The 20,840-nt window shown below is 48.6% G+C and overlaps 1 protein-coding gene across 1 annotated transcript in view; it reads right to left on the bottom strand.

Annotated features, from left to right (window-relative positions):
- Positions 1-20,840, bottom strand: part of Gabbr2 (gamma-aminobutyric acid type B receptor subunit 2) — a 296,026-nt gene that overhangs the window by 166,520 nt on the left and 108,666 nt on the right. Inside the window, exons 5-6 of the mRNA XM_008850966.1 lie at positions 11,559-11,624; positions 8,006-8,206 (exon numbers count right to left, since the gene is read on the bottom strand). Coding sequence (XP_008849188.1) covers positions 8,006-8,206; positions 11,559-11,624 — 267 coding nt within the window. The remainder of the gene's footprint in view (positions 1-8,005; positions 8,207-11,558; positions 11,625-20,840) is intronic.

Here is a 20,840-nt window from a genome sequence, read left to right as displayed (position 1 = left end):
GCAGGGAAGGAAGGGATGGAGGGTAAGAAGGAAGCACGAGACATGCATGGAATATACTGGAAATATATAACGTATGTATGATCGTTGTCTTGGGAGGTGAAGAAAACGGTAACAGAAGAGATGTAAAGACCTAGACTCCCTCCAACCCACAGATTCATGAGTCCTGTGGAGCTCTGTAAACACCAAAGAAGTGCATGCACACACACAGCACCTGATGTCAGTAAAATAAAACAGTCAAGGGCCCAAACCAAGCCTTAACAGGAGCTAGAGAGAAGAGGCAACCTTAACGAATGCAATGAGTCTGACAGGCAACTTTACAGAAACCACGGAAGCTGAAAGCAACTAGAACATGAGCTAATGGCTCTGCCTTGCTGAGAAATCACTCAAAATTAAAGGTGAAATAAAGAATACTTCAAACAGCTACAAGTGGAGAGAAGGATCTGTGTCTGGCAGACACAATCAAAGAAGGGCAGAGAAAGAGACCGGCCCTCTCAGAACAGAAAGACAAGAAAGAACGAGACATGGTGGGATGCATACATACCACAGCACACAAGCAAAAAATGACAACTGGGCCAAGAACATTCTAGAAGATCTGAAGGGAGAATAGGGACTGAGTACTTACCATTGGGCATTAGGTTTTATTACAAAATTTCAGCAATCAAGATGGTGTGGTATTGGCTCAAAGACAGGTTAACTGACCTTACAAGACAGTGTCAAGTCCAGAGATGCACAGAGAGCAGACCCTTGATTCATGACCAGGGTTCTACAGCATGGGTAGGGGTGTGGACAGTAATGGGCCCTTCAATAAATGTTTTTGATCAATTGCTTGTCCATAAGAGAAACACATCTTTTAAAAAATTATTTGTTTATTTTTATGTGTATGAGTGTTTTGCCCACATGTATGTAGGTGCATCATGTGTGTGCAGTGCCCACAGAGGCCAAAAGAGGGCATCATATCCCCTGGAACTGGGAATGGTTGTTCCAGATGGTTGTTAGCTGCCATGTGGGTGCTGGTAACTGAATCCAAGTCCTTTGCAAGAGCAGCCAGTGCTCTTACCTGCTGAGCTATCTCTCTAGCCCCAAGGGCAAATAAATCTTATCTCATTTCAGACCATTCATAAAGTCACTTTCATGTGGATTCCATATCTAAACAGGAAGGTACAGAACAAAACTAAAGGACAAGGTAGAAGACTATCCACCCAGGCATGAGTGGGTGAAAATGCTCAGACAAACACATGCAGAAGACATAGAGAAGACTAATAAACTAGATTTTATTAAAATGAAGAATCTCTGCCCATCAAATCCTCAAGAGTAAGTGATAAGCCACAAAGTGGGGCAAGAGAAAAGCCAAAGGTGTCATAGCTGGAGGGCTGAAAGAATTTCTACATTCCAGGCCACCTGTGAGCAAGGAAAAACACAAAACAAGCAAATAATAGCCAGGCAGGGACTCTAGGAAAGTGGGTGAAAGGCCCAGAAAGAAGAGAGAGAATGGGGTAGGATGGCTCCCTTAGTAAAGTGCTTCCTTCATGAGCACAAGGCCCTGACTTGGATCCCAGAACCCACTGTAAAGAGCTAGGCATGGTGACATGCACTTGTAACCCTAGCCCTGGGAAGGCAGAGACTGGTGGATCCCTAGGGCTGGCTAGCGGTAGTCTAGCTTATTCCGTGAGCCCCAGGCCAATGAGAAACTCTGTCTCCAGGAAGTCCATGATATTCCTGAGGAACAACACATTAAGTTGTCCTCTGGCCTCCACATGCACATACACGCATGCACACACATACACACATGCACATATACACACTCACATAAAAAAGATAGGAGAAAATGTCCAATTTCATTAGCCACCAGGAAAATGCAAAGTAAAACCAAGATACCACTTCCCACCCACTAGCTTGGCTAAAATTACAAAGCTGACAGCACCAAGTGCTGGTGAGCACATGTGTTGACTGGAAGTCCCCCTCACTGCTGGTGGGTGTGTAAGTTGGTGGGACCACTTTAGAAAGCTGCTTGTCCATGTCTGTGAGAGCTGACAGATGCCTACCCTGTGACTCAGAAGTTCCACCAGACCGTGCACCCAAGAGCAGGGTGAGTGAGCACCCACTATAACACAGTAGATGCCTAGAAATAAATCAGGAAAAGGTGTGCAAGGGTCCAGCTGAGAGACACATAAAGCATATCTCAGAGAACTGAGAGATTTTCATAACGCAGGCTACACAAAATTTCTAGATGCTGATTTCCTTGACCTTGATTTAGAGTTAGTACAATTCTAATCGCAACTAGACCAGGTATATATGACCTGAAGAAACGACACAGAGAAACTCAGAGCCAAGAACACCCAGGCATCTTAGAGCAGAGTTGTGATGGAAGATCTATATCATTAGCTACAGAGAATTGTTTACAAAGCAGGAGAAGCTAAGTTATTTTAGTGTCAAAGGTAAAATGTGAAAGAGTGAAAAAAAAATCTTAGAAATATAACCAGAATGACAGTGACACAGTGGGGAAAAGGATTTCCCAACAAACGATGCCAAGTAAAGAAGAAACCTGATCCCTACCTCACACCACACAGGCACTTGTTAAGACTATAGATCTGCAGGTGAGAAATTAAACAGCAAAGATTTCAAAAGACAAAAGTAGTGTCTTCACAGTCTTGGACAGGTTCTATTGAAAGGAAGACTTTCAGCTGGATAAGGTGGTACACACCTGTGGTGTCCCAGCTCTCGGAGGGTGGAGGCAGAAGGATCAGGAGTTCAAGGTCATCCTCAGTTATCCATCAAGTTTGAGGAGAGCTGGAGCAGCCTGAGACCCTGCCTCACAAAGCCAAAAGAAAGAAAAAAAGATTTCTGTTCATCAAAACACCCACTCATAGGATTTTTACATAGCTGAAAATATTAGTTGAATTTCGGTTAACCTCCCCACATTTCTCAAACCACATTAAATAGCCTTATCACTACAAAAATTCTATTAAAAAATCACCTTAACCAATCACTGATGACAAGGAACAGTTAAACCAAAATAGCTGAACAAAAAAAGCTAAGGACCTGCATCTGGGCTTTTGCCCTGCTGTGACCTCATATGACTTTCTAGGCTGAAGCAGAACAGAGGAGGAAATCAGCCCAGATGAAAGCCGGGATTTAATGAGGAATGAATCGGAATCATTGCTGAAAGACTAATTTGCTGGGGCTGGAGAGATGGCTCAGCAGTTAAAAGCACTGGCTGCTCTTGCAGAGGACCCAGGTTCAGTTCCCAGCACCCACATGGCAGCTAACAACCATCCATAACTCCAGTTCCAGGGGCTCTGACGGCCTCTTCTGAACTCTGTGGGCATTGCATGACATGGGTACACTTACATTAGACATAAAAAATACACATAAAAAATAGAAATAATAAAATAATTTTTAAAAAAGATAAACTCACTGGAAAACTGATGATACCACAAGAATGGGCTGGGCAGATCAAAGCACTTGCTGCCAGCAAGGGATGTCAAAGTCATACATTCACTCAGAGATGGATGCTCATGACAGCTCCAAGCAGGCCAGACAGAGGTCTACCCAAGGTAGGATGGGGAACTGCCTGCAGTCACACCATGGAATACTGTGTAACACTGAACATAAAACATCCTCAACATCAGTGACTCACTAGCATTGTATTGCATGAAAGAGGGAAGGCCCACAAGATGTCACGGACTCAAAGTCAAGAGCAGGCATCAGTGGGCACGGGAAGCCAGAAGACTGACTGAGGCTGGTAGCAGGTGGAGGCTGGGAAGGACGTCAGCTAAGCTTCCTTTCCCTGCTTTGTGTTATCCACAGAATCTAAAGCAATACTGCTGCCCACAGTTTCTGTTCACCCACCTGGATGCTGCCTTGAGTTCTTCCCCATGAGCCTCCTTCCAGCCCTGGGGCAGAGAGCACTAAGTTTAATGAGCACCTATTAAGTATTTGGTGCTGACTAAAATACTTCCCACTGCTACCTCATCCACTCTTACCAACCCATTGGGGAGATACTGTTACAGGTGAGAGAGAGAAGGAAAGGTTAACCGACTTGACTACCACCCCTCTGTCCCTCACAGGGTCACCCTGTAACACAAACAAGCTCTCTCTCACTTCCACCAGATGGCTGGTGTCTGTCTTCTGTAAGAGTTACCCATGGGCTTCTGGGATAGCCTCATCCAGGGATCAGAGACCGGCCTCTGTGTTTTGACTCTCAAACCTTAGAATGGAGTTTCCTTTTAAAGGTTACAGGCCAAAGTTGCTGCCAGAGTGTGGGCAAGCTCATCACATTCCAGCCAGCACAAAAGAGAAGGAGTCCCTCTTCGACGGGCTTCTGGAAGTCTGAGAAACATTCAGGTCCTTGACTAAGCTAGAGCCCTGGCCACAGGCAGTTCTGGAGGCTGGGAAACATCCATTCTTCACGGGGTGGCTGCCTCCCTGTCAGAGTCATGTTACTGGGTGCCACGAGGAGGGGAGAGGGGATGCTTGTATAGACACAGCCACCTCTCTAGTCAGGAATGTGAATCCAGCCAGTGTCTCTACAAGCCATCAATCTCTTCCTCCCAAGCGTGTCCCTCTGCCCTGCATTGTTTTCCAGGGAAGTGGCCACCTAGGGGCTGTAGAGGCCAGGGTGGGCACTGTGAGGCTGGGCCCCAGGGCGCTCCTGTCTTTTCATGCCCTTCCCTGTCTCCATTGCAGATCCCCAAACTCTGAAAAGTTCCCAGTTCCTGTGGCAATGGGAAGACTCAGCTTCCAAGGTCTAGGCCCCGGCTGAGGGCTCCCCAGCTCCGCTCCCACAGTCCACGGGATTGAATGAATGCAGTTGGTGGGCATAGGCGTCCTGCCCCAAGTAACACCACAAACTTCTCCAAATGACAAGTGTGGGACTTGGGCTACCTCTGAGGTCTCCTCTGATGCTATGACTCTGTGAATAGCTCACTCATGTGCCTTGGCCCAGCTCTGAGTCACAGGAGGGGACAGCAGTAGGGGACAGAGGCTGCACTGTCATGGGAGAAACCAGGCCAAAATTGTAAGGGGTCACAGTGGAAACCAGCTTGAATTTAACAGAACTTTGAAAGGTAACAGTTGATACCTGAAGTCAACAATACCAATAGTCACTTTGTGTGAAAAGATGATGACAGGGACCCAGAGAGGAGAAAGTGCTCGGCAGGAGTTCCAAAGCTCATCCCAGAGGGTGGCCTAGAGGGACTGGGGGTAGAAGGCCACATGCCCTGACACTGGACATTCACAGGGGGGTGCAGAGCCCAAGCTTTCAGTGGTCGAGGTTGCCCACCATTTTGCTCATTCTCCAACCGCCAGCTCTGGTGCCAGGGAGCCAGGCAGGGGGCAGCCTGAACTCCGGAGGAGGAATCTACAAGAGGTCCTATGCCTCCAGGCCTGGGATGTCCTCCAGCTTGGGAGTCACTTACTTCATGGGAGAGAAAGCCAGGCTATGAGAGGATCACAGGGGTCCTTGAGCATTTGCTTGATGTCAGGGACACCAGAGGACCCCCCAAAATATAGGCATTGGTCCAGTAGCCAGCACCCTCCTTGACTATGGTCCCCAGCAGTCGGGCACTGTACAGTCCAAAATTCATGAAGCATTTATAGAACTTTCTTTGGTGATACACTGGTGGAGACTTGTTGGGGAAGTTAGGGTTGCAGTCAACACTAGGCCTCCCTCCCTTGAACCAGACGTGGTACATGTATAGGAACAGGTGGGGTGTGGGGCGGGGCATAATGAAAGCAAGCCAGGCTGGGGTGAGGCAGGCAAGGCACTGACTTGCACCTTAACAATTTAAGAGGAGTCTATACCCTTAGAAATCACAATAAAAGTATTTTACCCCTGCTCACACCCCGTGTGGCCCCTGCCCTGGGTGACATCATGCTCCTCGGGTGGACAGCTGAGGCTTCTTCATAGGAGTGACTGGTGCCCCACTTAGCTGCACAGGACCCCTGTGGACCATTTATACCCTCTGTGTGTGTGTGTGTGTGTGTGTGTGTGTGTGTGTCTGTGTCTGTGTGTGTGTGTGTATGTGTGTGTGTGTGTGTGTGTGTGTATGTGTGTGTGTGTTTTGAGGCAGGGTCTCATTATGTAGCCCTTTCTGGTCTGGAACTCTATGTAGACCAGCTGGCCTTGAGCTCACAGAGATGGGATTAAAGGTGTGCGCCACCACGCCTGGCCTTCATTCACATCTTTTGCTGCTGGTTTAGTTAATATCCAGTTCCCTGCCTGACTTGGAGCTTGTTATGCAGGCCAGGTTTGTCTCCTCACAGAGACCCACCTGCCTCTGCCTCCCAAGTTCTGAGGTTAAAGGTGTGTAGCATCACGATCAGCCGGGTTTTTTTTCCCTTAGTTTTTGCATTTTCCTCAAACTTCATACTATTTTTAAATTAAAATATAGGATATCCCTGGATCCAAGTCTGGAAATAACTTGCAAACTTTGATACCCATAAAAATAACATTTACCCCAGTTATTTCTGTTCATTACTCAACATTTCACAGTTTGTTTGTTTGTTTTTTTCCTGCATCGATTTTGATAGGAAAATATTTCTTCCAGCATTTTCTAGCCAGGTGCCAACATGATCTAAGGAGCTGTTTACAAAATCCATCCTAATGATTTGCTAGTTTTTGACAAACCAATAAATCATTGGTGGAGAGGTGGCTCTGACTGAGATTAAATAATGAATCAAAACATTTATTTATCTACCCTTGGTTATGTGGCTTCTTCTGGAAATGAACTGGGTCTGTAAGAGCCTGCAGCTGGAACGAGAGTTAAACTCTGGGCATAGGGCAGGTCTGTGGCACACGCCTATAATCCAGGCACTCAAGAGACACAGGCGAATCGCTGTGAGTTCGAGGCCAGCCTGGTCTACATAGTGAGCTCCAGTCCCGTCAGAGCTATACAGTGAGACAGAGGTCTTGAAAACAAATAAACAAACACCACCACTATCAACAAACTCTGAGCACAGGGAATCAGGAGAAGCATGCTTTACTGTGTGGGGTTTGGCTTTGGTGGGATGTGGATCCAACAGTCTTCACCTAGACTATCAGTTCTTTGATTTTTTTTTTTTTTTTTTTTTTTGAGACAGGGCCTCCCTGTAGCCCTAGCTGGCCTGGAACTTTCTATGTAGATCTGACTGGCCTTGAACTCCCAGGGAACTGCTTGCCTCTGCCTCCTGAGTGCTGGGATTAAAGGCGTGCACCACAGCACCTGGCCAGTCTCTTATTTTTTATTTTTCCTTTGCTTGCTTGCTTGCTTTTGAGACAGGGCCTTGCTCCATAGCCCAGGCTAGTCTTAACCTCACTATGCAGCTATGCATAGAACTCCTGAGTGCTGGGATCACAGGTGCTCAGTACCTTGCCAGTTCGGGGCTGGGTCACTCTGACAGGAGCAATGGGGGTCTGCAACAGACACAGGTCTCCTGCTGCCAGCCCTACCCAGTGGCCATGGGCAGAGACTCTGAAGACTTAGGCTCCTATACAAGGGCCTTCCCAGCACAGAGACACCAGCCACATTGTGGGACCTGCCATCAACCCTGCCAGCCCAGGGCAGAGGCTCATTCAGGTAGTGATGAATGGCTGGGTTCAGCCCCATCTGGCTGTGTTTGGGTACCCCCTCCCCCAAGGGAGCATCAGTGAGCTTGACTTTGGCAAAACAGACTCTCCAGGCTGCTCCAAGCTGGAGGAGCCCAGGTCAGAACTCTGGTCCAACCCTGTGGTTGGTGTGCAAGTCGGGGCTTCTCCTCTTAGCTGTACGTGCCCTGTGTCATGTACCCTGTGTCACGGGCCCACCCAGCGCCCTCACCTCACTGGATCCCCAGGCTTCCTGGAGGGACAGGTAACCATGGGCCGCCTATCCTCACTTCAGGTCTTGTAGCTCAGAGAGGTCACAAGGCTTGTTTGGAGCACACAGCAACCGTGGACATTTTCTACCTTTACCATTATGATGAGGCCTATAGGGATAAGGATGGGATGGGGTGGGCTGAGGCCAGGAGGGGAAGACTCCACACTGACCTTCCCTGAGATGGTCTTGATCTGCTTGGAGCTCAGGGGCTCGAAGTCCACGCCAATGTAGCCCTCCATGGCGGCCAACAGACTCCTGCGCAAGCAGCGGGATGAATTGGCCTCCATGCGCACCTGCTCCCACCACGCAGGCTCATACCAGCCGGGGATGATCCACTGGTACTTGCTGCCGAACATACTCTCCTCGAAGGCCTGTGGAGATGGGCAGAGGTAGGGTCAGCAGGGCAGGTGCCAGGAGATGGTGCGGAACCCCGGGGAAATAAGGAATATGTTTGCTGGAGGGAAAGGGAACTGACTGTAGACAAGCAGATTGAAAGATTCTAACACTACACATAACAGCTGCATATTTCTCCATGAACTTCCTGGTCACCCAAGAGAAAAGGGCAACAGGTTATTCACAAAGTTCTGATTACCTATGAGGATACCAGGGTCTTTGGGGAACAGGGTTTCGTATGGAGGATGCTATCAGATCAGCTAGCATGTACCAACACCAGCTCTACAGTGGAGTTCTGAAAGCTACTGATTTTGTATTTATCTTTGCCAAAAGCTGAGGCCGTGCCTCAAAATCTAATTCAGGGAAGCATTTTCCAAGGGGTCCAGACAATTTAGTGTATTGAATAGATTACACAAGATGCCACCAGCAGACAGAGCCTCTCAGAACCCTTGCCCACAGAGACAGCCCCTCTGTCTATGCACACAGCCCACATCTTATTTGATTGACATTTACCTTCACCCAGTAGAGGAGGGCAAGGCTTATCCTCATTCTAAAGATGGAGAAACTGACAATCAGAGAGGGAAAGCAGCTTTCCTAAGGTCACACAGCAGGGAAGAAAGTCAGGCTTGGGATCTTGGCATGCTAACTTTTTTTGGTTTTTTTGGTCTTTTTGAGACAGGGTCTCCATGTAGCCCCAGCTGTGGAACTCACATAGTGGAACTCACTATGTAGACCAGGCTGGCCTTGAACTCACAGGGATCCACCTGCTTCTACCTCCCAAGTGCTGCGATTAAAGGCGTGTGCCACCATATCCAGCTAATTGGCATGCTAACTTTAAGGCCTCAGATGCATGGTGTCTTTTGCCTATTGAAGCCTAGAAGCTTCCAGAATGTTCTAATGTATCTTTATTTGCCATTTAGTTCTTACTGTAGCTACTTTGCATAGGTTTAAACACACTCAGAAATTCCTTAGGAGGAGAGGCCTATTCTTCACAAAGGGCTCAGGGTAAAGTCTCCCAGTACGGGTCACGTTCCTGTCAGTGACCAGATGCCTGGAAGGGATGTCAGCCTCTGTGGGGATGGAGACGCCCTTGGCGCTGCGATGGGCTACATGTGCCACTCTGGGAGGTAACGCGCTAACTTCTTGGTCACTTGAGAAAGCCCACCCCACAGTGTGAGGCACCCTGTGGGGCATCCTGTGGGGTGGGTATGAGTTAGAGGGTATGTTCCTCCATGTAAGCTCAGATGCCAGGCTGTGGCTTCCACTCACTGGTTCAGTGAAAGTTGGGAGGCTAACCAGGCATTAACAGCCTTCAACAGCTCTCCTATGGAGTCTGATGTTATCGGACTCTCACCTCTCCCGTTCTGCACACTATACCTCTCATGATGCAACCTCATGGTCATTTTCCCAGCAATTCCATTATAATGGTGCCCTAGTCAAAGTTGTGAGCACAAACTCTCCTTCACTAGTGTAACAAATTCACAGCTGAACGAAAGCAGCATCACAGACTGTTCTACAACAAATGGGATCATCTGCTGAAATGTTTACAAGAACAGGTAATGTTTTGTTTTTGAGACAGGGTCTCGCTGTATAGTTCAGACTGGTCTTGAACTTGTGATGCTCTGGAGCACAGGGATGACAGACTCCCGCCCTCGATGTGCAGGAGAGCTGTGCACACTGCCCAGCAGGGACCTAGCTGTGTGTACTGGCTTTGATTCTCCCAATAGTCCTGTGAGGTGTGTGCTGTCACCTCCACTGTATACATGGAGATATTCTGGCTCAGCTCAGAAGTTTCCCCAAACACACAGATGAGAAAAAGCAGCAAGACCCAAGGGCCATGTTGAAGTTCCCTTCTTTTAGTAAAACAAAACCTCTTTCTGGAAGCTTCTTCTATGTTAAAGGCCCAGTTTATAGAAAGACTTGTATAGAAGGTATGCACGGCTGGGTCAGACACCAGTAGCCTGTCAGCGCTCACCAGGACCAAGGGTGGTGAGCAGGAGGCAGGAGGAGCTAGACTGCGGGAGCAGAAAGCCAGGCCCACTGTGTGTGCAGCCCTCTGCCCACATGGCCCCTTGTGAGCTTCTCCGTGAGGAACTTTCCAGAAGGCAAAGTCCTCCTCTGTGGGATGGGTACAGGGGATCAGAAACGTACAGTGCTCTACCTAAGGACACACAGCTGGCAGAGCTGACACTATAGGCTCTGAATGCCGGGACAAAGGAGAGTCAGTCCCAAGATGGAGGAGACAAAGCAGCCAGCCTCCAGCCCTTCCTGGCCAAGCCAGCACAGCCCTGGGCTATAAATAAGCCTTGAGTTGGCTGGCTCCCACTTTCCCATTGGGTGGAAGCTCCCAGCTCAGGAGCACAGCAGGGTGCCACGTGTTTACTCTGCAGTGTTGGCTGGTGAAGAAGCTGTGTGGACATGCAGTCTGAGGGCACCTCACCTGCTGGCAGCTAGGTTCACATGATGACCTTTGTCACCAGACCCTGTGGTGACAGGACCATGGACCTCATCTAGGTTCACCCAGCTACTCTATCTCCACAGGTCCACAAGGTCTTCCTATCCTGACTGCCATCCCATACATTCAACATACATACAGTTTCTATATGCCTGCTGTTCACAGCCTCAGCCACGTTACTGACACAAAGGGACAAGAGAGCAGAGATCTGTGGCTCTCAGTAGAGACTGACCAAGAATAACCTTAGTCAGAGAGGTCAAGGTGATTGGGCAGACGTTGACTCACAGAGCTGGGCTGCCTCACAGTGCACCTTCCTCTTGACCTGAGTGGAGAAGGGGGAAGGAAAGCACCGGAATGGGACAGAGACAGACCAGGCTCCTGGGTAGAGCCTTGATCATCTACAAAAGGATGTGTAGATCACACCAGGAGTCAGGGCTGTGGGGAGAGCACCTCCACTCACCACATGGTGGCCAAGGGCCCTTGAGAGAAGACCCTCTCTGTGGATTATCCCAGCTCCTTTGTATGGTTACTAACAGTTGTGAGGCAAGGTACAGAAACACTTTGTCAGGCACTGTATATAACCTGGCTAATGCTAGAGGACCCAAGGGTGAGGGGCACAGAGTGAACAGTGTGACTTCAGTGTCCAGTTGAGTCCCTGTGGGACCTCTGACCTGTCCCTCCCAGCACCCCTTGATCTGCTGAGCTGACAGGGTCAGGACAGCCCCAAGGTTGGCACAGCAGGTCACATCCAGGAGGTGAAGATCACCAGCTCCTCCTGTGACTGTCGTGCTCTGCACACAGGGTTCCAGATTCCAGGAAGTCTGACTTGGGCTTGTGAAGCTAGGTGAACCTGAGACTCATGGTGATCCACTTACACAGCAGAAGACTTTGGCCGCCATGTTCTGGTCAAACTGGCCAAGGATGATCCTCACGTCGTTCCCCTGTGGGCAGAAGAACACGTGCAGGTGAGTAACGTGAGTCTCAAGTCTGGGCCAGGGGACAATGCCACACCCAAGCTTCTGGCTCAGAGCTCAGAGGGAGGTGAAGTTACCCTGTGCTGTGTCTTGAGGGCTGGCCATGTCTCTCTGGGCTGATCTGCAGTACCCCTCCCAGTTTCATGGGCAAGACTATACATGGAGTCTCCCCGCTCCCTCTCCTAAGCACTTGGGGCCACCTTGAATCTTCTATCTCACTTCACTGATAGGGAAATTGAGGCCAGAGAAGGGTGATGGAGCTGGGACCAACCACAGCCAGCACACTCCTCACAGTATCCTGGAATTTTCTGTCCTCTTGACAGTAGGTCCCTCAAAGCCTTCCAAATTCACAGCCTGGTGAGGTGCTTAACACATTCCCTGGCACACAGCAAGCAGTTGGCAAGTGCTGGCTAGTCACAAGTCTAACTCCCACAGTTCATCTTTATTTTGGCCTGCAAGCTCCACCGTGAGACTGCACTTGCTAGCTCAGTGTGGCTAACAGGTATGTGCTGCAAAGCAAAGCCCATGTAACACATTCATTCACTCAACAAATGTTTACCAAGCCCCTGCCCAAGGGCTCCTTGGAGCAGGGTAGCAGCTCTTGGCTACTTTCTGGGCCCTGCCATCAGGAGGTCAGCCAGGCCCTAGCTGGCACCTGCTCCCACCCAGTGGCTTTGTAGGAGGTGCCACCTCCTTGCTGGCCTTTGTTCCCTCCAGAGACCTCAGGCCCTCTGATGGGGAAGAGCAGGAAGCATGCCTTCAAAGATCAGTTTTTAGCATCTTTCAAAATTGGAAAATGCTGACGGGAGGCCATCTTACTCATCATGTGCGTTTGCAAAATAAAGAAGGTCCTGTGCTAAAACCAGCCTTCATCTGCAGGCAGGAATGGAAGGAAGAGGGAAAAAAAAAAACCCGCACTCGCTCAGAAAAGGACTTTAAAGGATCGTTTGCAGAGGCTGGAAGAAGGCAAGTCTTTGTCTTCGCCACTCTCCAGTGCTATAAAAAGTTCCAAGCCTCTTCCGTTCTGTGGACCAGCTCCTAGGTGTGCGCCAGCATCATTCTGCTGGCAGGTTGAAATCTTTTAGAATTGCTTACTGCTAACAGTGTTCATCTGTCCATCCATCCATCCATCTACCCACCCATACCATTCATCCATCCACCCATTCCTCCGTTCATCCATCTATCCAACCTATCCATCCATCTACCCACATACCCATCTATCCATCTATCTACTCATCCATCCATCCGGCCATCCATCCATCCATGCCTCCCTTTCTCCTCTTCCTTCTGTCCCCTCCTTTCTGTAAGCTTCTATCATGAGTGTCCTTCTTTCCTCTTTACTCTTCTGAGGAACTGTCACTCACCCCTCAGCTTAGCTGATTGGAGAAGCCATGTTACTGACCCATTAAGCTTAGTGGGCATCTCTCCTTTGGGCTAAGGGCACCTGTATATCCCTCCATTGTGGCTCAAATACACTTACTTATTTGTTTCTCCTGACCCCAGGGCAGTGTGACTCCCCTCTGGTCCCCCGGCTGGCAGAGGGCCAGTGATATATAGTGATAAGCCTGATACAGGGTAAGGATGCTGAGGCAGTACCAGAGCCCACAGTGGGCCCTCGGCTGCTCAGTAGTGGGCAGGCATGATCATCACTGTACTGATACCCTGCTAGTGCTAGGACCTGATACCAACTGGGTTCACAAGTCCATTTCTCAAATAGACCAAGGGACCCACATCTTCATGACTGGCCACCAGCTGACAGATAAACAATTAGCTCTGCTACTCATGGTCCGTTTAGTATCTTTGTTGCCATGACAACTATACTGCAAGGACCTTTTGGTTCTAGGCTCTCAGGCTGTCAGGTTTGGATGGGCCTGAGGAATCGTGGGTCCAGGGAGTTGCTTTCCATGGAGGTCAGCTGCACAACACTAAGAGCTGGACTCTCACTATGGTCCTGGGACCCTCAGAGGGCCCTGGAGAAAGACCCTGCTGGAAGTCAGGAAGCCCCAAGGCAGGAAGCTATTCCTGCCCACTTTGCTTCTAGAGAGTGGGAGGAACTTCTTCCCAAGCCAGCAGGGAGGAGCCTGGGATCCAGGGAAGAGAGTGAGAGGGAATCTGGTCCTGGGCTGTGTATGGGGGGGGGGGGCGGGGGGGGCGTTGCTGCCTTGAAAGTGAAGAATTCCTGCCACTTCTCAGATGGAACAGGACATGTGCACCGCTGGACTTGAGGAAGCATCCCGAGGGTGTGAAAAACAGTTCTGGTTCCTCACCCTGGAAGGTCTGGGGATGAGGAGAGGGTCTGGGCAGTATCAACAGTTCCTACATAAACCCCACACCCACACAAGTTCCAGAATCATGCTTGACACTTTCCAGAACGCAAAACTTTTTCTCAAAGTCCAGAAGGTAGAAAAAGAAAATTCAGATAGGTAATGGCCCTACCTCTGGCCAAGGCCCCTCCCTGCTTGGGCTAGAGCTTCATCCTCCTTGTCAAAGGGTCTGGGGTAGTTTAAAGAATACTGAGAGCAGAGCCAGGTGGAGCAGTCCTGTAATCTCAGCTAAAGCAGGAGGCTCACAAGTTCAAAGACCACCTGGGTCATGAGAGCCTATAGCTTAGAACTTGCCTAGCATATGTGAAACACTAGGTCCAAGCCCCAGTGCTGAAAACTAACTAAACAAACAAGCAAATACATACTGGGCATAGGGAGGAAGAATCAAGAGTGGCCCTGTAGACCAGAGTAGCAGGGCAGGTGATCTCTACCTCCTGTGGCAGAGGGTGGCAACTAGAAAATCCTGACCTTTCATGAACATAGCTCTGCAGGGGCCTCTCAGAGTGAAAATGGATGAGGCAGGACAAATAACCAAATAGCCACTTCCCAGATGGACTTGGGTTTAATGCTTATATAGAGGCCTGCATTTACACCGTAGGAGACCATTGCCCCAGGGAAGTACAGCCTGGAAGGAAACAGCCAAGGGTGGAGGCAGGAGCTAGGGAGGGGCTGTCGAGTCCCACCCAAGACTCCCACTCTCAGAATTCCCACAAAGGGTTGGGGTATGAGGCAGAGGCATCTGGGTAGGAGCCCAGGCTTGTCCTAGGCCTGGGTAAATGTCCTTTCTTCTCTCTTGTTTCCCTCTCATTTCTTGTCTAGAACCCGTTTGTCTCCAGGGTGCATACACGGACCTGAATATCATGTGTATGTGCGTATTCTCGTTCTCTCTCTTTTCCTCCCTCTCTCCCTCCCTCCCTCCCTCCCTCCTGGACCACACAATTCCCAGAACTAGTATAACCCCAGTTTACAAGGACCCTAACACAGGAAGAATCCCCACGCTCCATCAGGCTGGTGAATGGCATCTCAGCCCTGACCTGGGAGGGACGCCATGGTCATGCTCTCCTTGAGCAAACCCAGGCTTGAAGAATTCAGCATTGGAAGCTGGGGTCCCTCTGGACCCCAAGATGCAGTGAGCATGGCTGTCAACAGCTCTACCCTTTGTCTCATCTCTAGAAAGTGCCTTCAGCTGACGGGGGAGGTCACACTACACAGACCCTCAGACAGTACCTACCAACTGACCATGGGGAGAAGACTTCAGAGTGGCTCTGTGGGGTGTCTGCTGGCCCTCTGGACTAACCCCCTCTGCTCATCCTGCTTCTAGCATTCTCCCAAGGGCATGCCCTCTGTCAATCATGTTCACACAAATCCCAGGCTTACTTCCAAAGAACTTTAACCCAGGACTCCAGGGCACACAGGTGGGAAGTGTGGCACAGGCCTGTATTGTAGGTTTGCAAGGCTCAGAGCCTCAGGGCTGTCCACTTCCTCTGCCTACAGTTCACCGGGCTGAGGAAGAGAACCTCATCTTGGCCTGGGCTGCAGTGCAGAGTTCAGCATCCAATCTGAAGAGCCGCTTATGGAGAAGTCAGGTAGATGGTGAGATGTTTGTCTACAGTCACGAAAGAGGCAGGAGTGTACCACGAACCCCCCCCCCCGGCACAGCCCACTAGCCTTCCTGCTTCTGGAGTGCGAGGTCCCAAGAGGGAAATCAAGGTTGCCCCAGCAGTGATCTCTGAGTCATCTGGACTTCCCTATATGCCTCCTCCCTTGTACCATGGGGCTGGCAAAAACACAAGCCCATGTATCACTCTGAGAGGTGACGTGAGCCAACAAGCTTACTAGGGGCTGGCCTGATGAAGCAGCCTGGCAGGGCCCACAGGGACCTATTCCAAAGTCTTGGGCTGGTCATCCCAGAATGAATACTCTCTTGTTTAATCAAAATTTATTCCCCGACCTCCAGCAGACATGCCCCTGAAGGCACAGAAGCAGGAAATGTGTCCACATACTCCAGAAAGAGAGTAGAGAGGGGACAGCCCACAGCTGCCCACCAGCAACATGTGACATTCTTTAATTTGTGTATATTTAGCATTCCAATAATATATCTAGCTTCAGATAAAAATAATGTTTTTCTTCTTGTCTCTGAGCAAAACTGGCCTCAGGGCCAATGCTCCATGGTTACTCTGTTACTTGTGCATCCTGGGGGCTGGGTAAAACTGTTTCCAGAGTCTTGTGCACCCTGGAGTCTGGGTAAAACTGTTTCCAGAGGTCGCCTTGGGCTTCTGGCTTGAATGTGTATGTGGGTGGTTAACTGGGGAAAAGGGGACAAAGGAGCACCCAATCCCGGGATCCTTCCATGGAACAGAGGCTGGGGGGAGTCACCTGGAAGTTACGTATATCATGGAGGCCTCCCACAGACATACATGTCCCATTCCTAGGGTCTGTGGGAATATGATGCCCCATGGCTAGGGGCTCATGCTTTGGGTGAGGCTAAGGCAGCTGGTCTGAAATGGGGAGGATTTCTTGGATGATCTGGGTGGGCACAGTGTTATCACAAGGGTGCTTATGTGTGGAAGAGACAGGCAAAGTGACAACTGGTGGCTCTGAATAGGGACAGAGGAAGAGGCCATTAGTCAGGAGGCTGCCTCAGGAGGTTGGGGGAAAGACAATGGGTTCTCCTCTCAATACCTGAAGGACCCAGCCCCAAGGACACCTCCATTTTAGCCTTCCAGGACCTGTGTGGGACTTCTGGCCTCCAGGATAGTGAGACACATCTGTATTGCCTATAGCCACCCAGCCTTGTCCTAGTAGTCACAGGAAAAGAATATGCCTTCTGGTGGGTCCTCCTCCTATCTCCCCGCTTGAGACCACTCTCCTGCTATCCCCTCTCTGGTGGGCCCGAGGACTTTCTCTACCGTTGCTGGGCAGCTGGTAGCTTCCTGGTCAACATCAGTTCCTTTCTGCCAGGAATGCTCACCAGTATTGGGCTATTTTTTCAAAAAAAAAAAAGAAGGTGGTAATGACTTTTACAATATGGACACACCACTCTGGACAAATGACTTTTACCTAACCTTATAACCAAAAAGTTAATCTTATCTTAGCTTGTTTATAATGTAGACAAGGTCACTAAGCTTTGAGATCCTCCTGTAACCTAAACATATTAATGCCTCATGCCCTTCCCTGCCCTGGATCTGGAGTATGTATGTATGTATGTATGTGTGTATGTATGTATGTATGCATGTATGTGCATGGGGAATATCAAAAGTGCTACAATGAAGATATGGAGATTATCCCATTTGTGTTGCAAGCAATAGATGCAGTCAGTTGACAGTCTGTTTATGGCTGTACGTGTGTGGCAGTCTAGGTCAGCAGGGGTCAGAAGGGACATAATCCTCAGATAAGGGGCCCAACTTTTACTTCCCCATTTCATGCTAGATAGACTGTTTCAATAAAAGAATGAGCCAGTCCCTTGCTTGAGAGCATAGTTATGAGAGAATTCGCAGCAGTTTGGTTTACTCTTGGCTTTAAAATGGATGCTAAGGAGTCAGGGTTTTTTTTTGTTTTGTTTTTGTTTTGTTTTTTGCACAGCTGTAGTAGTAAATGCTGCAGAAGACCACAGGTTCCATTCTCTTAGAGTCGGAGCCTGGCTCTAGCAGGCATGCCTAGCTTTTTGTTACCTACAGTTTACACTCAAGAATCTCACAATCAAGTACAAAAAAAAAATCTCATATACTTTTAAAAGTAAGTTTACAATTTTGTGTTAGACCCCATTCATAGCTAATCTGGGTTGCATGTGGCCCTGAGGGCTACAGGTTGGAGTCCCCATGGTGCTTCACTGGAGTGCAACCATTGTGCAGGTATTTAAAGGTGAATACCAGGGCTTTCTGCTCAGCCTGGGCCTTGCTGGCTCTGGGGTCCCTCCCTTCCCCCCTCCACTGCTGTAAGTCACAAAGACATCTCCCTCCTGCTTTGTTGCTGAGAATGGCTTAGAAGGGAGAGGTTGTCTTTAAATCTTTGTACATGACCAACCCCCTGGAACACCCAGAGCCTACTGAAGAATCTCTAGCTACTGAGGAGTGAGTGGGCATGAAGCTTAGCTCAGGCCATGATGGACAAGTGTCCTCCTGTGGTCTCATCACAGCCTCACCACTGTGCTGCAACCTCAGCCAGCTGACCGCATGGCCTTGGGCATGTGTTAACTTCCTTTAGCTTCAGTTTCCCTACTTGTAAAATGGGGGTAATAATAGCACCTGCCTATAGGGCAGGCAGCTGCAAACATTTCCTGTAAAGGGCCAGGTAGTAAGTACTTTAGGTTTCATAGGCAATTACTCTCTGTGCCGATTATTCTGTTCTGCTGCTGCAGTGCAAAAGCAGCCAAAAGCAATGTGGTGAATGAATGTGTTCCAATAAAACTTTATTTATAAAATTGAATGGTGGTCAGATTTGGCCTGTAGGCCATCATTTACTAACTGCTATTATACAGTGACTGTGAGGATTAAGGGAATAAATCTGTGGGCACAATGCCCATCCTGGACAGTGTTTGTCATGGGCATTGAAGTAGAAGTGTATGCTGAGGACACAGGACAGACTGTGATGAGATGAGAGGCAGAAAACGGGCAGCCCTGCTTTCCTGGGAGGAGCACAGGCACAATGCTCCCACCACTGACAACTTTGTATAGTGGTTGCTCCCACAGTGTTCACAGTCTCTTGGCTTTGCTTAACATCCCACAGCCTGCCTTTGACAGGGCCCTTCATGATTAGTTTAAGATGCTCATTAAGGGCTAGAGAGATGGCTCAGCAGTTAGTAGCACAGGCAGCTCTTGCCGAGGACCTGTGTTCAGTTCCCAGAATCTACATAGTGGCCTACAACCATACTTAAGTTCAGTTCCGAGGAGTCTTCTGGCCTCTGTGGGTGTTGCATGCATGGATGCACTTACATACATGCAGGCAAAATACTCATAGGCATCAAACAAAAAATACATTTGAAGAAGATATTCATTCCAAGATGGGACATTCCATGGAATTTTGTCTTGAGTCCCACAACTTCCTTGCTTAGTTTTGGTGGGTTATTTTGGGGGGGGGGTGGTTCTGTCATAACACTAAACATTGATTCTCCAGTCTCATGAATGCTCACCTTTTGTGGTTGGTTACATGAGCCTTCTTGGTGTGTGGTGCTCACTGAGACAGGGATAGGAGGCAACCCCAGGTGTGCTTGATTCAAAAGCCTATGCTGTTTTTGTTTGGGGGGTTAGGAAAAAGTGTGCAGGTGCATCATGGGAGGCTCACAGAGCACTGAGAAAGCACTGAGTGCTGCTGACACGCGCACTTAATGATTAAAATGTGGGTGCTTGGGGCTGGAGAGACGGCTCAGTGGTTAAGAGCACTGACTGCCCTTGCAGAGGACCCAGGTTCAATTCCCAGCACCCACATGGCAGCTACAAACCATCTTTAACTCCAGTTCCAGGGGACTCTGAAGCCCTCTTCTGACCTCGGCGGCATTGCATGACACGGGTGCACTCACATACATGCAGGCAATACACTCATACACACAAAACAAAAATAATCAGTAAAATACATTTTTGAAAATGTGAATGCTAGTTGTGAACATCTTATGACAATAACAAAAGAGGATTCAGTCTCAAAAAACCAAACCAAGCAACAACAGAGGTAAACAAAAATGATAACCTGGAAGTGCCAGAGTTTTAACGGTAAGGTTGGCACACTCGGAATTCTGGTCAGAATCATTGTTTCATCTGCAGAGATCTGGTTTTTGGTTTGTTTTCTTTCTGTTTGGATACATGGACCGGATTTTCTTTGCTGTTACCGTTTACGTTCCAGCAGCTTCAAGTTCTATTTACCACCAAGTCAGAACATCCTTCGGGAAAGGGTTAGCTTGTATTTCTCTATTTATAGCTCTGGATTCTTGGCAGTCTTGAGGATGGGGCCTTCTACAAGTGAGCCAAGCGTTCCCCCACTGACTCACCCCAGCCTCCTCTCTGATTATGAAATAATCTCTTTTAGTTCTTCTAGTTGAGATTAGGAATCCAGAGCCCATTTTTTAAAACTCACCTATTTCTTAGGCCCAATGAGTGCAATCTGGATTTTCATATCTGTTACTGTTGTTGCAGTGCCCGTTTCTGCATTCTATGTGAAAGTGAAGGAACTTTTCAATCCACATATATGTTTATAACAATTATTTCCCCAGGTTCTGTGGTTCCTGTTTGGCCATTTTTTTTTTCAAATATAACTCATTTTTTTTTAGTTATTGATTTTGTGTGTGTATTTCATACAGAACATCCCAAACAATCTTATTCATCTATATACCCTCATCCCAAATGGCACCCTCCCATAGCCCACCCCCATACTGGAGCGCATATAGTCTGTAATCCTTGTTTACTGTCCACTGTGTTGTCAGTGCCCCCAGCCATTCCCCAGTGCTATTTCATCTGCTGTGTCTACTCAGCCCATCTAGATTTCCTTTTTTTAAGGAAGATCAGCTCTTCCTCATCTAGCAGCAATCAGTTACCAATATTCCTTTAGATAAGATTGGGGTCTGATGTTCATTTTCCCAGTTCTATGCTGGATTACTGTCTGGGAATCTCTTGGGCCACCCTGACCAGCAACTCAAAGTAAGGTATCTCCTGTCTGGCATTGTTTCTTGTTATGTAGCCTTTAGCTATACATATGGACTCTTAAAGAATTATATTGATCCCTTTAATCTTTGGTTATACTTTCCTTTTGGGTGTTTAAGACCATAGAGTTGGCCCAGATAAACCAATTTATTTTTACTCTTAAGGCCGTTTGAAGATCTGTTCCTCAGTGATCACGTGGGCTTGGGAGGATCCCCTAGCTCCTTTCTTTTACC

This window comes from Nannospalax galili, unplaced genomic scaffold (genome assembly GCF_000622305.1).
Source record: "Nannospalax galili isolate Female #2095 unplaced genomic scaffold, S.galili_v1.0 scaffold2085, whole genome shotgun sequence".
NCBI lineage: Eukaryota > Metazoa > Chordata > Mammalia > Rodentia > Spalacidae > Nannospalax > Nannospalax galili.
Note: the sequence above shows the minus strand (reverse complement) of the source record. Positions and strands in the feature narration are given on the sequence as shown.